The sequence below is a fragment of the Ptychodera flava genome, assembly GCF_041260155.1.
Source record: "Ptychodera flava strain L36383 chromosome 23 unlocalized genomic scaffold, AS_Pfla_20210202 Scaffold_24__1_contigs__length_23054250_pilon, whole genome shotgun sequence".
In the NCBI taxonomy this organism is placed as follows: domain Eukaryota; kingdom Metazoa; phylum Hemichordata; class Enteropneusta; family Ptychoderidae; genus Ptychodera; species Ptychodera flava.
The window spans coordinates 14,126,468-14,139,745 of NW_027248278.1; the positions used below are offsets into that span (position 1 = coordinate 14,126,468).

The following is a 13,278-nucleotide window of genomic DNA, read 5'->3' on the forward strand; positions in this document are numbered from 1 at the left end:
ATTCTAGGGCGCATGTTTATAATGTTTTGCAAGAAAGGCACTCTTAGATGAGAACTGATTAATATCATAACACACTTGGCCCGTACAATGCAACAGAACCATTTAACACTACTCTAAAGGGTGTGTTTCTAATTTATTCGCAAGAAAGGCACCCTTAGGTGAGAACGGATTAATATCATGGCTCATGCTATTCTGCAGAACCATTTAACACCACTCTAGGAGTGTGCTTATAAGGGGGTGTGTTGCTAATTTATTCATAAAGAAAGGCACACTTAGATAAGACCAAAGTACTATAATAATAATTGGTACTTTCTAGTACAAATAGGATGAAGGAATTGTTCAGGAATTATATGTAGCATCGAGTTTGAGTTGCTACCTATTTTTAGGGATTGGTTCTGGACAAAGAGACAATTGGCTTAAAGAAAACTACGTAAATGTGCCGATGATTGAAAAAATCAACCGTGAGCTTTATTGATAAAACAGGTCTGTATATACATTATAATATCAATAATCATAAGTATGTAAGATAGACATGCCCAATTAGTAATTTGCTAAACTTAGGAGAGGAGTTGGTAGCCGGAGGTTCACAATAAACTTTATTTCTAACAACCTATGAAGTCTCTACAGAAAGAACAACAAATCGTGAACCTGTTGAACCCCGGTCACGTGTAGACAGGGCCACTTTCACAATTGATAACAATTGGTTTGGGCCAACCCATGTTAGTGAAAGGGTGAAAGCTTGAACCTTCAAAAACGTCTGCTTACCTGCGACCACATGTCCTGCAAATACTTTAACATTGTAAAATTTTGCATCAGTCGATCTCTTTATTTAACTGTGATAGCATAACATATTTATGCAATTTTCCAGAAACAACAAAGAAATTAACTGATTCTTAACATGTCATTCACAACATGTTTTTCAAGGAACAGGGATGATGCATTGCAATTCTTTTTATGACACCAAAGTTATACAAAAATCATATATTAAGTTCAATGAATTATACCGAATGAATTTTTTTCCGCTTGTTCCTTTTTTTTCTTTCCAGGTGAATGGTTTACAGACATTTGATGAGATTTACTCAATATAAGTTATCTGATCAAGCGCGATATTTAGAATACTTAGAAAAAATGAAAATGTCAGGCATCATTGATGAACCTGTACAAGAAACCGAGGAAACTTAATGACCTGTGAATAATTGAATACGCCTTTTGACTTTATATATAAATTTTATGTGCTGTTCTTCTACAGTAAATGATGTGTGAAAGACAAAAAACTGTCTTTGTTTTTTCTTCTGTAAGACGGCTTGTCTTATGTATATACCTTTAAGGTAATATGCACCTCGAAAGTGAAAGACTTAAACTTTTGCTCAAACTTTCCTCAGTGAAACCTTCAACCATTCTCTTACCAAAGCAAGAATAAAAATCAGGGGTCACCGTGCAAACTTTGGTACTAGAGAGACAAATAACTTGTGGTTTCTCGATATTTGAAATTCAAAATGGCCGCCACCCCTGTATTAACTCTATGAGAAAAAATAAAATTTTCGATTTTCGAAAAACTAAGACGGTGAAAACTTTTCTTTCGCCAAGAGCTTCAAAATGAGCCCCCACAAGTGGTAGGTCAGAAGAAAAGTGATAAAATTTGAAGGCCTGAATTTCTGTCCCCGAGGTGCGTTCTACCTTAAAAGCAATATGCTTTATTATCAAAGCCAGGGTGTCTATATTTGTATTGAATCCAAAGTATCTATGCTTTTGTATTTTTATGGAGGTGCAGACTGCTTTCCATTGTGGTGCAGCGCATGCCTTTCAAAGAAAAATTTAAATCTGCTCTAAATGGGTAAAAATCGACCGTGGAATGCGCCTCAAAAGTGAAAACCTTGAACTTATGCTCAAACTAGCCTATAATAAAAGCTCAAACCATCCTTTTACCATTCCCACCAAAACATAGGGGTCTCTGTTCAAAGTTTGGTTCTGGAGAAGCGAAATCCACTTATTTACTGATATTTGAAATTCAAATCGGTTGTAATGCTTGTGTAAACTGTAAGGGAAAAAATCGATTTTCGAAAAAAATAAGAAGGTAAGCGACTTTCCTAATCAAAGAGCTTCAAAATGAGTTCCCACAAGTTGTAGATCAGAAAAGCACTGGAATTTGAGTGTCTGAGTATCTGTCCCCATGACGCATTCCAGCTTAAGGTAAAGAAATGCCATAGGAAAAAACACAACTTTTAAACTTAGGCTTGCTATTTTGCTATTAACGTGTGATCGATCTACAAATGTTGTCACCTTTTGTATTCTAACAGTTATCTTGTGATAGTGGTATCTATTCCACAATTTCATGATTGAATTGGAACTCACAACCAACGGCACTAAGTCACCTAGCAACGACATCACTGTCAAAAACGCTTGGCAAAAATCAACACATATATCATGATCCCTATATATCCTATCACAGTTCATCGCGTTCGTCTTCACATTTCTCAATTCCACTGATAAAGGATTCATAAGTTTTCCTCACTTCAGGGAGCTCCGCACATACCATTCCACCACAACGCTCCTTCTGTCCAACCTGTACAATAATAGAGTATGGTAGTATCAAAACTCAATGGCGTGGTTCACTTTCCAAACTTAGGCCTCCACAAATACTGATAATAATATCTGTGCGTGGCTGACCCAAAGATAAAGTAAAACATCTGTAGTATTTTTCAGAAAGATTGAAAGAAAGAAAAAATGTACACAAGCAAAACACCTTAGTTCTGTATCTGTGTTAATCTAGGAAACCGTTTATCACATCATTAGATTTTATTAAGTTAGCATATTCTAATTTATTGACACTCAAACGCTTGACTTCCTCCTCATAATAGGCTCAAAATACAGATGTGAAAAAGGGCAGACAGCTAAGATTTTAGTTAGCCTTTGATTTCCTCTTGGCAGGATAAAAATTCCAACGCTTGCCAAGCAGTTCACACATACCTGTCTGTTGATATCCCCGATACAAATTCTAGATTCTGAATCTGTTGCTGTTATTGCCCACTTTGAGTGGTCATCAAGGGAAGGGAATTTTACATCATCAGATAAAATTATTGATTTGACGTTTTCCACTTTATATTCTCTGCAGAACGACTTGAAATTATCTTCAGGTTCTCCCCGCTGCCAAGTCTCAGCATACATGTCAGTCTTGTAATAAGGAGCCAGAAATTTGCTGTATATATCTGTATATAAATATAATCATAAGAGACACATACATGTTCAGACTCGATGACAAATAAAAAGAAAATCGCAAACGACAGGACTTTATATGTATAGATGTTAAAAGCCCATGTGTCGCAACTTTTTGAATGTTTGGCGATTTTACTTTCTAGCTAAAAAGTAAACGCCACTGTCTTGAGTGAGGGGAGGAGACACAAGTTTATTGAAAACAAAAAAAAATTAAAAACGTGGACACATTGCATAATCCTCAAATGAACGTCAATTCTTAGTTTTCCTTCTTTTACGATATAAGGTAGAGAAAGTATATTGCGGTAGCATTGTAAAAAAATATTGCAGTCTTTATTGATGATCCGATTTAACAGATGTCGGAAAATTTGAAACACATGAAAATATGAAATGTACATGCTCTCTCTGCAAAATGTATGTACATTTTGTCTTGGAAATGCCCATGCATTTAATGTGCACAATCTACGGAAGAACTTCGAATCAGATTTGTCAATAAATTTCAAGAGAATACCATTAATATTTTTCTAAGGATTTTAACAAGGATACTTATTGTATGCATCCATTATCGAATGGATAATATTCTAAATGGAGAGGCTATCCTTATTGAAGGTGCACCTCACATTTTTCACAACGTTATGTCCTTTGTCACACAATTATGGTATTCTATGATTAAAACTAATAACACACCCCATAAAAATAAAAACATTTACCTTCGTTAAATTTCGCGCATTTGGCAAATATGTCAAGAGCTACACCTTTGGTAGTTTTGATGGAAGCTTGGTAGTGTGTATCTTCATCTGAATCTTGACAATTGCCATTCGCCATATCATCTAACCCTTTGACAACATTTTTCATAACTGGAGGTACGTTAGAATCGAATATGGCAGGACAGTTGTATTTCAATGCTGTCACTAAGATAAACAATAATAAAAATATCAAGTTAAGTGGTAGAGAGTTCTGAGTTACATGTGTGAGATATGTTGACTGTAAACAAAAAAAAATACTAAAAAAATATAAAAAAAAAATTCATTTAAAAAGTTTTTGCATAAGCATTATAAATTGAAATACGGCTCATTTTTTATCAAATAAAGTCACAGAAAGGCATCGTCAAACGAGCTATTGTCCTTTTAAAGAATTATGTTCAGCTATTGCATGTGCACAATACTTTCATGTCCTTTATAAATTTGGCCATCCATTCTTCATATTTATCAACTGATTCTCATATACCTATTTTTTGAAAGCTGCCATCTTCAACCTGCGCAGAGATACACAGCAAAGACTGCCCATACTTTTGGCATTGTGAGGCCAGGAATAACTTCCATTTGAGGGTTCCGGAAAATGAGGGGCGCTTTGTACTAGCCAAAATCCGCCAGTTGTGTCTAAACAGACGTCACCTAGCAATCATAAAAAGGAGATAAATCTGAGTGTTATTGAAGATCTCTCAGCTGAGAATTATTTGCAGATTCGCGCTTTGAGAGACGGTCAGCTCCATAGCTTAAAGGTATACTGTCACCTGTACAATTTTGCCACAGTTACCATCGAAAGAGAAAATCTAACCAATCACTTTTTACAAACAGCGCCATCACATAGGCATTTTCAATACCGAGGAACGCCCCTTCGACAATAATAATAATAATAATAATAATAATAATAATAATAATAATAATAATAATAATAATAATAATAATAATAATAATAATTTATTGTTTAAAGACCACTACACACCTTGTCTCAGTGGTCTGTACATTACAGAAAATTACTGGAAGAACTAAATATTACAAAACAACTCAGAGGAAAGAGTGTAATTAAAACCAATCGATAAAAACAAGCAAGCTTAAATCTAGACTAGAGGATCCCACCTAAAACAGCAAAGAAAGTATTATAAAAAATTCCACTAAAATGAAAAAAAAAAAAAAATAGAATATAAAAATGCAGGTAAAAATTATATCCAAGTCACAGTAGCATTGAAGAAAAATAATGGTTTTAAGAGACTTCTTTAAAAGAGCGAATTTCTTTATCATCCGAAGTTCGGGCGGCAAACTATTCCACAGTTTAGAGGCATACACGCTAAAAGCACTGTCACCATATGTTCTAGAAAGTTGTTTCCCGTGATCTTTGACAGAAAAGGGATTCAATCTTACATCGACACTCCTTCTCGTATTATGTACTGGGCTATCAATGTTACTAGTTTTGACTAGTAATATGACTGTAAACCTCTAAGGCAGACAGCGCCTTGGGGTCAGCATGTATTGAGACTCTCAAATCTTTACATTTCTTTTCTTATCTTCTACTTGGGAAAAAATTTCACCCGTCTTTGTTTTCTTTTTTTTGAAAATCGAAAGTACCAACTTTGAAAGGTGACCCCTGATTTTATTCTTGATTTGGTAAGAGTATGGATGGAAGTTTCATTGAGGAGAGTTCGAGCAAAAGTTCGTCTTTCACATTCGAGGCGCGTACTGCCTTAGTCTAAACACCGTAAAGTTGGACAGTCCCGTCTGCTAACTCGCTGTTGTGACGAACCCTCTCACTGCTACTGCCTTTTCCATATTACAGGCACCTTACCTTTCGTATGGCCTCGATCCCAATGTTCGGCTGTTGTATTCGGCCAAGCGTCGTTGTACATCAAGTAGGCTACATTCTGTTGACAATAATGTGGATAATTTCGGGTATCAGGAAATACGAATCCGGGGGCATAACTTCGGTCAATTGTTTGTTTGACGATTTTGAGAGCCATAAAAGGCATATTGGAATTTGAAAGAAATATAATACGAAGGTGTTGGGTAGTGAAGGTATGGGTTATCGAATATATAGTTTTTCAGCACGCTCTAAATGTTTAACGTAATAAAATAACGTAATAAAATTGAAATCCAAGAAAAACAATGGCGGACTAAATCTATCATCTTCTCAAAATTTAGTTACGACGATCTATTCCCCAATAGCTGCGAATTTGATGCATTATTTTCATGATTATATTTTCAACCCAATGTTTGTTCGTGTAAATGTTCTAACTGAAGGACATGTATAGAAGTATCACTGCTTGCTGATTTGGACCATAACGACCTGTTGTAAAGGGTTGAATAAACGGGTGCCGCAATCATGAAATGGCGCCCCACGGAAAAGTACAAGAAAGTAGTATTTCCTGCACATACACATTTTTATCATAAAGGAAACAAGCATGATGCCATTTACTTGATTGCACAACAAACGATGGCCAACATTTTGTTTTTGTAATGTTTATTTTCGCAGTCACATAATATAATTTTTGAAAATGGCTGGAAATCTAAAATCATGTTAAAACGTATGAATTTACATGCCACTTTCAACACTTATGAAAGTGTTATACATTTAATCAGTCTTTAATTGGTTTTATTTAAAGAAAAATCCCAGAAAACAGGATATTTTGAGATGAGTTTGTCTTACAAATTCGCAGCTATTGGGGCTTTAAGGGCAGGTTTTAAGATCACCTGCCTATTTTAAACTTGAAACCATAATAATTAAATTTAGGGGATAATTTTGACGTTGACCCTCTTTCACTTTATTCGGAATGAATAAACGGTGCTCGACTTGAAAGCAATGTTCGGGTTCGAATACAACTTGTAATCCAGGCGAAAACAACACCTGTTTCTCATGCCTCGTCAGAACATTTGGACATTATTCGCCAAAATGTTTTCATTTTCTGGTGCCATGCCAAAAAACAAAATAAGCCGATATGTTTTCTTTTCATCATGATTCGCAAGACTCTTTCGTATTTATCAGAAGAAATATCTTGTCTTTCGAATGCCTCATAAATACTTTTTGACATATTTAGTCAACATACTATCTTTTTCTGGTGCCTCGTCAAAGCCCTGTTGACAAAATATGCCAATTTTAAACATATTTTCCCAAATGTCTCAACGAGACCTTTTTGACATAATTTTCAAATTTGAAAATATTTACACAAGAATAACCGAATGAGCTAATGTTTTCTTTTTTGACGCCACACAAGGAGACTTTCGACAAAGTTGTCCAAAAAAGTTTCTCTTTTTGAGCCAGCTATGGGCTGTGTAGGTTCATCTGGATACAGGAGAAGCTCGCACTGTAATGGATTGTGAGAATGTCGAACCTTGTTGTAGGGATTATACGAACGACCCTAGGAGAATTAATAAGTTTTGATATCCGTCTCCAATTTATGATATCTCACATAAACTCGTAATCAGTGTCAACGGTACCTGGAACCGTCACGAGATAATCAATTACTTGACCACACAGACACAACATTCAATTATGCATATTTAACGTGTTGACCTTACTTGAGGATTACAGCAAATCGTCATCATTTCTCTAGTCCTCTCTAGAATATGAAATAAATCGGAGTTCCCTTTTGCTGATGTCGTGCAAATGAACATACAAAGACGCCTTGTGAGGATGGAAAAGCTCCTAAAAATAAGATGCGAATAGCCTAGAGGGATTTATAAATAGTGGCTCGGTCATCACGTGAGATGATCGTCTCATAAGACGCATGAGACGCATGAGGAAATAATCTTGCTCTGATGATTTGAACACTTTTGAACAAAAACTTGAACAATTGGCGGAAAAGAATGATGACTGACTTCTGAACGTCTTGGCGAATTATGAATTATCTTTTGATGTGATATTAAACACAATCTTTTGATGTATCACGTTGAAAATGACTTGAAATGGCTAATATAATCACAGCAAAGTGTTTTCCGCATTGTATCAGGAAAAGTGTTAATTCTAGCGCAGACAACACGGCACCGAACTGCTATTAGCGTCAAATCACCTCTATTGGATACCTATCAAATGAGCCGACACGCACACCCTACCTCAGATTTGTGATTGCTGTAAATTTGGTCCAACGTTTTCGCAAGTGCCTGATTTGATGAGTCTATCCCAACGGTTGATAGCCTGCCAGTCTGGACAGATTGATCGAAATAGTAGTACGCAACACCAGCTTTCACCAACTCATTATTACTGTCAGGAATCTCGGGTAGTTTATAAATTATGAACCTGAAAAAATACAGAAAAATATGAACTGCATTCTGCGTGATGTGAATACTGTAGAACAGAAGCACGTTTACTTCAACATCGAAGTTCACACAAATGACATTCCTCCCTATGAGTACATAGTTAATTCTTTACATAGGAAGACTATTAGCAGTATTCATTGCAAATTATCTGCTTAGTTCCATCTAAGGGGAGGGGAGTTGCTGGAAGCTCACTCAAAGTCGTGTAAGACCCGTACAACTTGTGTAAACACTTTATCTGATGTGCGTTGGCGTTTGATAAAAGTTAAAACATGTCTGTCATTATGTATATCGTAAAATTAAATATTGCATCTGTGTTGATGTGATGCATCTAGATATCGTGCATGAAATATATCATTCTAAAACAAGACTGTCGCACATACGCAGCTCTCTCCCTTTAACGTGTGGCAAAAATGTTGACAAGGCAACATTTCGGACACATGGCCTTTAGAATCATATTACAGCTATATGACAGTGTAAACGTGGCTTTACTTTAAATAATGAAATATTTTTCATTGAAAACAAGTGCTTTTTGCCTCCATACCTCGGTCACATGTAAACAGAAATTGATCTGAATATGATCACTTGGCATAAGTCCCAATGGAGAAGGATTTTCAGTCGAATAAAATCTTGTTTCTAGAGAACAGATTGGTTGTGTTATATTTCCGAGTTTATTTTACCTGGTGTCAGTGTTGCTTCGAGGAAAATTGGAAGACTTCAAACGAAAAGTTTTATTAAAGGAGCCTATTGGCATTGACTTTGATTTTGTACACTATGCAACTGATTACCAGTAGGACTGCGAAACCGGGTAGCTTTATGTCAGTAACCCATCCAGCAGTGAAAATCCATTGTTAATGAAGCCATTGCTCAAAGCTATTCGAGAAAACTTGACAGTTAGCAAGCAGAGACACTATTCACTGGTGATCTAGGGTGTAGTTAGCATTCCGATCACAGGGAAAAGGCACACATGATCCAGAAAAAATATGTTTAGTATATTTTGAAAATTAGTAATTCTTGTGTGTTTCTTTTAATGGGGACTTATGCTACGTTATGCTATTTCAATCGATTATGAAATATAAACATAATCAAGAAAATCTGTCGAATTCTTCAAGGGTTGAGTTTCTAATTTCCGCTCTGCAATACTTTTAAAGTCCCTGAACTTATGTAGATCAAATACCCGACGCAGCCGTTTCCTTATGGGGTGTCCTACTTAGTACATTTGAACTCCTGCAGCCAGACTTTGCTACATGTCTGTGAAAACGTTTGGTTGTACTTATCAGTCTAATCTTCAATGTAAGACCGATTATGAAATGACCATCAAATCGACCTTGTTTGCTGAAGGGTTACGATGCTCAGTAGGATTTACGTAGTCTAGATCGTAGTTACAGAAAAGCCATTGACTGTGCTCGACCGTACTATCAGATAAACAAGGCGAACATCTTTGTCGATTACCGTCTGAAATTGCGCTTTGAAGCACTACATGTACTCAGGTGGATTTATCAGAAAGGCTGAGTATAAGCAGGCAAATAAGCGCAAACGGTATCAGGCGACATGCAAGCTGAAAGCACAGAAAATGGCGGGAGAAACTAGTGAAATTGTAAATGAAGTCACTGTTTGACCTTTCTTACCAGTCTACATCAATCCCATGGTCATCTTTACACGAAATGCCAGTGCATGTAGTGAAGAATAAACAAAGGAGTAAAAATTTAAGCTCCTGCATGATTCCGGCTGCTGTTCATTTTCCGTTTGTTTTTTTTATCTGTCGCTTTTCTTTAACGTTCGAGCAAGGTGGTATAGAAAATTGTATTTGACTGGCAGAATAGGGCGAGCATTTGTGTAGGAACGCGCTGATAAAATCGACCCAAAGTGCCACGTCACGACTTACTGCTCAAAGCAATGAAGTGTTCTCATGTTACAAACGCAGCCACAGAGCCTAAACAACTTTTCATAAATCAGTAAAGATTCCAGAGATGATGTCAATAATGTAATGTTGGACTAAAACCCCATCCTTTAAGTTTAACATAGGATTTCAAACAGAAAAGTTTCTATCTGCCAAAATCATTACAATTTCGAAAAAAAACGTTTTTCAAAAACAAAGCAGATATGTGCACTTTTGCTTTATAAGAAAGTTTTGTTGATGTAACAACATTTTGATTTGGTAACTGCCCTTCCTAAAGTTTACATTGAGATAGTGGCTGTTCATCTTTTTTAACCCCGGGAATGACATTTTGATATCTGGGAGGTTGGTTGACATTTAAACGTAATCGAGTTTAGGTTGTGCAAAATCTACATGCACATGGCCTTTTCTTCAGAGTATAGTGCGTTACACGGAGTTCGTCGTCTACCCTGTACGCTGGTGGGGTACACCAATTTTATCATTCGGTGGAAGTGTCGCCAAACTTTAAACACGATCATGTCCTTCCACTTTTTATTGTGTCCCTAATTGCACGGAGGTAACAATGATATGCTAATTTGAAAAGGTCATTAAACATGCAAATTAACAATAAGTTGCGGTAAAAATGGTGTTTAATTTGCATGACAAGTTTCGTATCTAATATTTGGTCACTTAAAGCCAAACGTATATCCCTAATAAGGACAGTAAATTAAATATACAGTATGAGAGCGAAATTTCATAAAAATGCCACACGACCTTGAAATCTGCCGTATATTTCCTTGCTTGGTATAGGTGTTAAAATATTCATAAGATCTTATGTTTTCATCCACAGAATATTAGATTTCTAAACACGTGATTCAGAAAATTAGTATAATCATGCAAGGCACCCACCAAAACCAATCAGTTTTGCCATTCCAAAAACAGAATCTAGATATACCGTGTCAGGTTTGGTTCCAATCCAGTCAGTCAATTTGTGGTATTGCGCACAAAGATAGATAGCTAGACCGTAGGACGATGTCAGTCTCAAAACAAAGAATCTGACCTAAACTCAAGCGTGTGGACGCACAGTTTCCTCGGGCTAATCCCGTAAAGTGCACAGTCAGACGCCCTAAGAAACACACAGTGAGAACAAGACTAGGTAGACAATTATCAATAGGACAACAGCTCAAATGTGTGACCAGGTGTGCTAAAAGTAACAACAGCAGTTTGTCATTTTGGCATCGACCTCTCAAATTCTTTTATTCGGGAGGTTATGTTTTGTGATACTTCTAATCTGTTAAATTTTGTGCTTTCAGATATTTTCTTCCGTAAACTTCATAGCAAAACATTCGAGTCATCCCTTATTAATATTATATAGGGCTCAGCCCTTGGTGTCGCGCCAGGGGTTATTAAAGATTGGCAATGTTATTTGTATTGATTCATGATAAACTGTAATTGTTACTTCATAAACGTTTATATGACAACTATGCCCAGTTTCCCTCTGATGAAAGCAGTTCACGTACGTACACGACGTCAAACCCTGCAGCAGGGCAGGTATAGATTCTCTGTAGCGTGTAAAAATTTTGGACAAAAATTGGCAATTTTTACAATGATAACAGCCTATTGCGATAAACAAGGGACGTATTATGCAATCATTATCATTGCAATGGTAACCGCACTGCCCACCTTCCACTTGCAAGCTGAAAACTATAGCGTTCCGTCTAAAAACTGGCAATTTTTGAATCTAATTATTGACACAGAGGGCGCTCTTCTATAATTCAATCCCAGTATTCTTTGCGTATGCCCCGTTCATATGCACGACAGTTTTCCCCTTTATCTATATTAACGATATTTTGTATCAGCGACAAGGTGCATAATAACATTAACTGGCTAATAAAAGAGGTATATTTTATAAAAGGCATGTTATATAATGGTAATTTGTTCGTTCTTGTTTATTTACGAGTACTCAAAAAAAAAACATGGCGGCGCCCATGAAAGAAGGGTACACTTCCGGTTACTCGCATAGTATATTATGAATAAGCCCATGCGTAGTCAGTGAGCCGCTGGCGCGACTATAACGGTCATTGAACCACTTTCACTTACAATAATGTAATCACACTTCGATCGGCGTCTTTTAGAGTTATTGACCAATTCTGAAACTTACTGGCTTCTGGTAATCGGGTCATCGCATGTTTGTCGCCTATTTCATGTAGCAAAATAAGCCTTCATTTTAATAACTGTGTTTGAATGTACCATATGTTCAGCAAAAATATAGTAGGCAAACAAGTGCATGATGTATAAACGATGCGGTTCCTTATAGAAGAATGGTGTTAGTGCAAAAGTTATTAGGCGGAACAAATCATCGTTTGACGTGCCTTACCAGTCTGTGTTCATGCCTTTGTCATCCTTACATGAGATGCTATCACACGTTGTGAAGAACAAACAGAGAACTAAAACTGTAAACTTCAGCATGATTCCGGCTGGTGTTAACTAGCAGTTTCGTTCTTCATCGTCCCTGTCGTGTGTACATTCTAGCGACGCGGTAGTTGAATGCAGATACAAAGTGAGAATTTGTATTGGAACACGGCGGTAAAATCGACCCAACAAGACACGTCATTGACTAATCCTTAAATCAATATTGTCTTTCTTTGTAAACAAAGAAATTAAATACCGCTAACAGAGGATCTGGCAGTACCTTTATATTAACATCAGTAAACATTTAATGCAAGAAACCAAACCTTGATAAAGGAGAAAATGTTAACGTTAAAAGCAACAAAGCTAGACCACGGAGAGAAAACTCAATATGGTTGTAAATATCTTTATAAAAGGTGGCCAGACTAACGAAGCAAGACAAGATGTGCCGTGAGTGTCTGCTAATCTCCACACTCGCTGTATAATCACTGGTCTGAAAAAAGTGCCCATGAGATGTACCAAATCCACTGCGAGGTTAATCTATTTTGTTAAGTCTGGTAATATTCACGCATATCTGGACTGTTAATAAAAAAAGAAATTGATATTAACATTGCACCCAACTATTAGCTCTTGTTTTACTTTTAATCGTATAGGGTTTTCGTATTACTGTTCCCTCGCGTGTAAATACAGTAGATGTCGGTTAGTAACTTGGATAATGGGACAGTTGAAGTAGCCATGGTTGTTACTGATATTTCCCCT

At 36.5% G+C, this 13,278-nt stretch overlaps 2 protein-coding genes across 2 annotated transcripts; both read right to left on the bottom strand.

Moving 5' to 3' along the window:
• Nucleotides 1–446: 446 nt before the first annotated feature.
• LOC139124958 (plancitoxin-1-like) lies at nucleotides 447–12,650 on the bottom strand. The gene is made up of 7 exons (XM_070691074.1): nucleotides 12,488–12,650; nucleotides 8,034–8,217; nucleotides 5,773–5,848; nucleotides 4,438–4,604; nucleotides 3,921–4,121; nucleotides 2,968–3,206; nucleotides 447–2,563 (listed from the first exon to the last, which is right to left on the bottom strand). Exons 1-4 carry the CDS (start codon nucleotides 12,577–12,579, stop codon nucleotides 4,438–4,440), a joined length of 519 nt encoding a protein of 172 aa, XP_070547175.1. The 5' UTR covers nucleotides 12,580–12,650; the 3' UTR covers nucleotides 447–2,563; nucleotides 2,968–3,206; nucleotides 3,921–4,121.
• On the bottom strand, nucleotides 2,444–4,035 carry LOC139124685 (plancitoxin-1-like). The gene is made up of 3 exons (XM_070690807.1): nucleotides 3,921–4,035; nucleotides 2,968–3,206; nucleotides 2,444–2,563 (listed from the first exon to the last, which is right to left on the bottom strand). Exons 1-3 carry the CDS (start codon nucleotides 4,033–4,035, stop codon nucleotides 2,444–2,446), a joined length of 474 nt encoding a protein of 157 aa, XP_070546908.1.
• Nucleotides 12,651–13,278: the final 628 nt, after the last annotated feature.

Bases quoted from the DNA above. Each gene is read 5' to 3' on its own strand.
- LOC139124685 (XM_070690807.1), bottom strand. From the start codon at position 4,035: ATGGCGAATGGCAATTGTCAAGATTCAGATGAAGATACACACTACCAA. The intron at 3,207-3,920 runs GTAAATGTTTTT...ATTTATATACAG, and splicing joins ATGCGCGAAATTTAACGAAG to ATATATACAGCAAATTTCTG. The intron at 2,564-2,967 runs GTATGTGTGAAC...ATTATTGTACAG, and splicing joins TCGGGGATATCAACAGACAG to GTTGGACAGAAGGAGCGTTG.
- LOC139124958 (XM_070691074.1), bottom strand. From the start codon at position 12,579: ATGCTGAAGTTTACAGTTTTAGTTCTCTGTTTGTTCTTCACAACGTGT. The intron at 8,218-12,487 runs GTAAGGCACGTC...GTATTTTTTCAG, and splicing joins AAAGGCATGAACACAGACTG to GTTCATAATTTATAAACTAC. The intron at 4,605-5,772 runs GTAAGGTGCCTG...TATGATTGCTAG, and splicing joins GGATCGAGGCCATACGAAAG to GTGACGTCTGTTTAGACACA.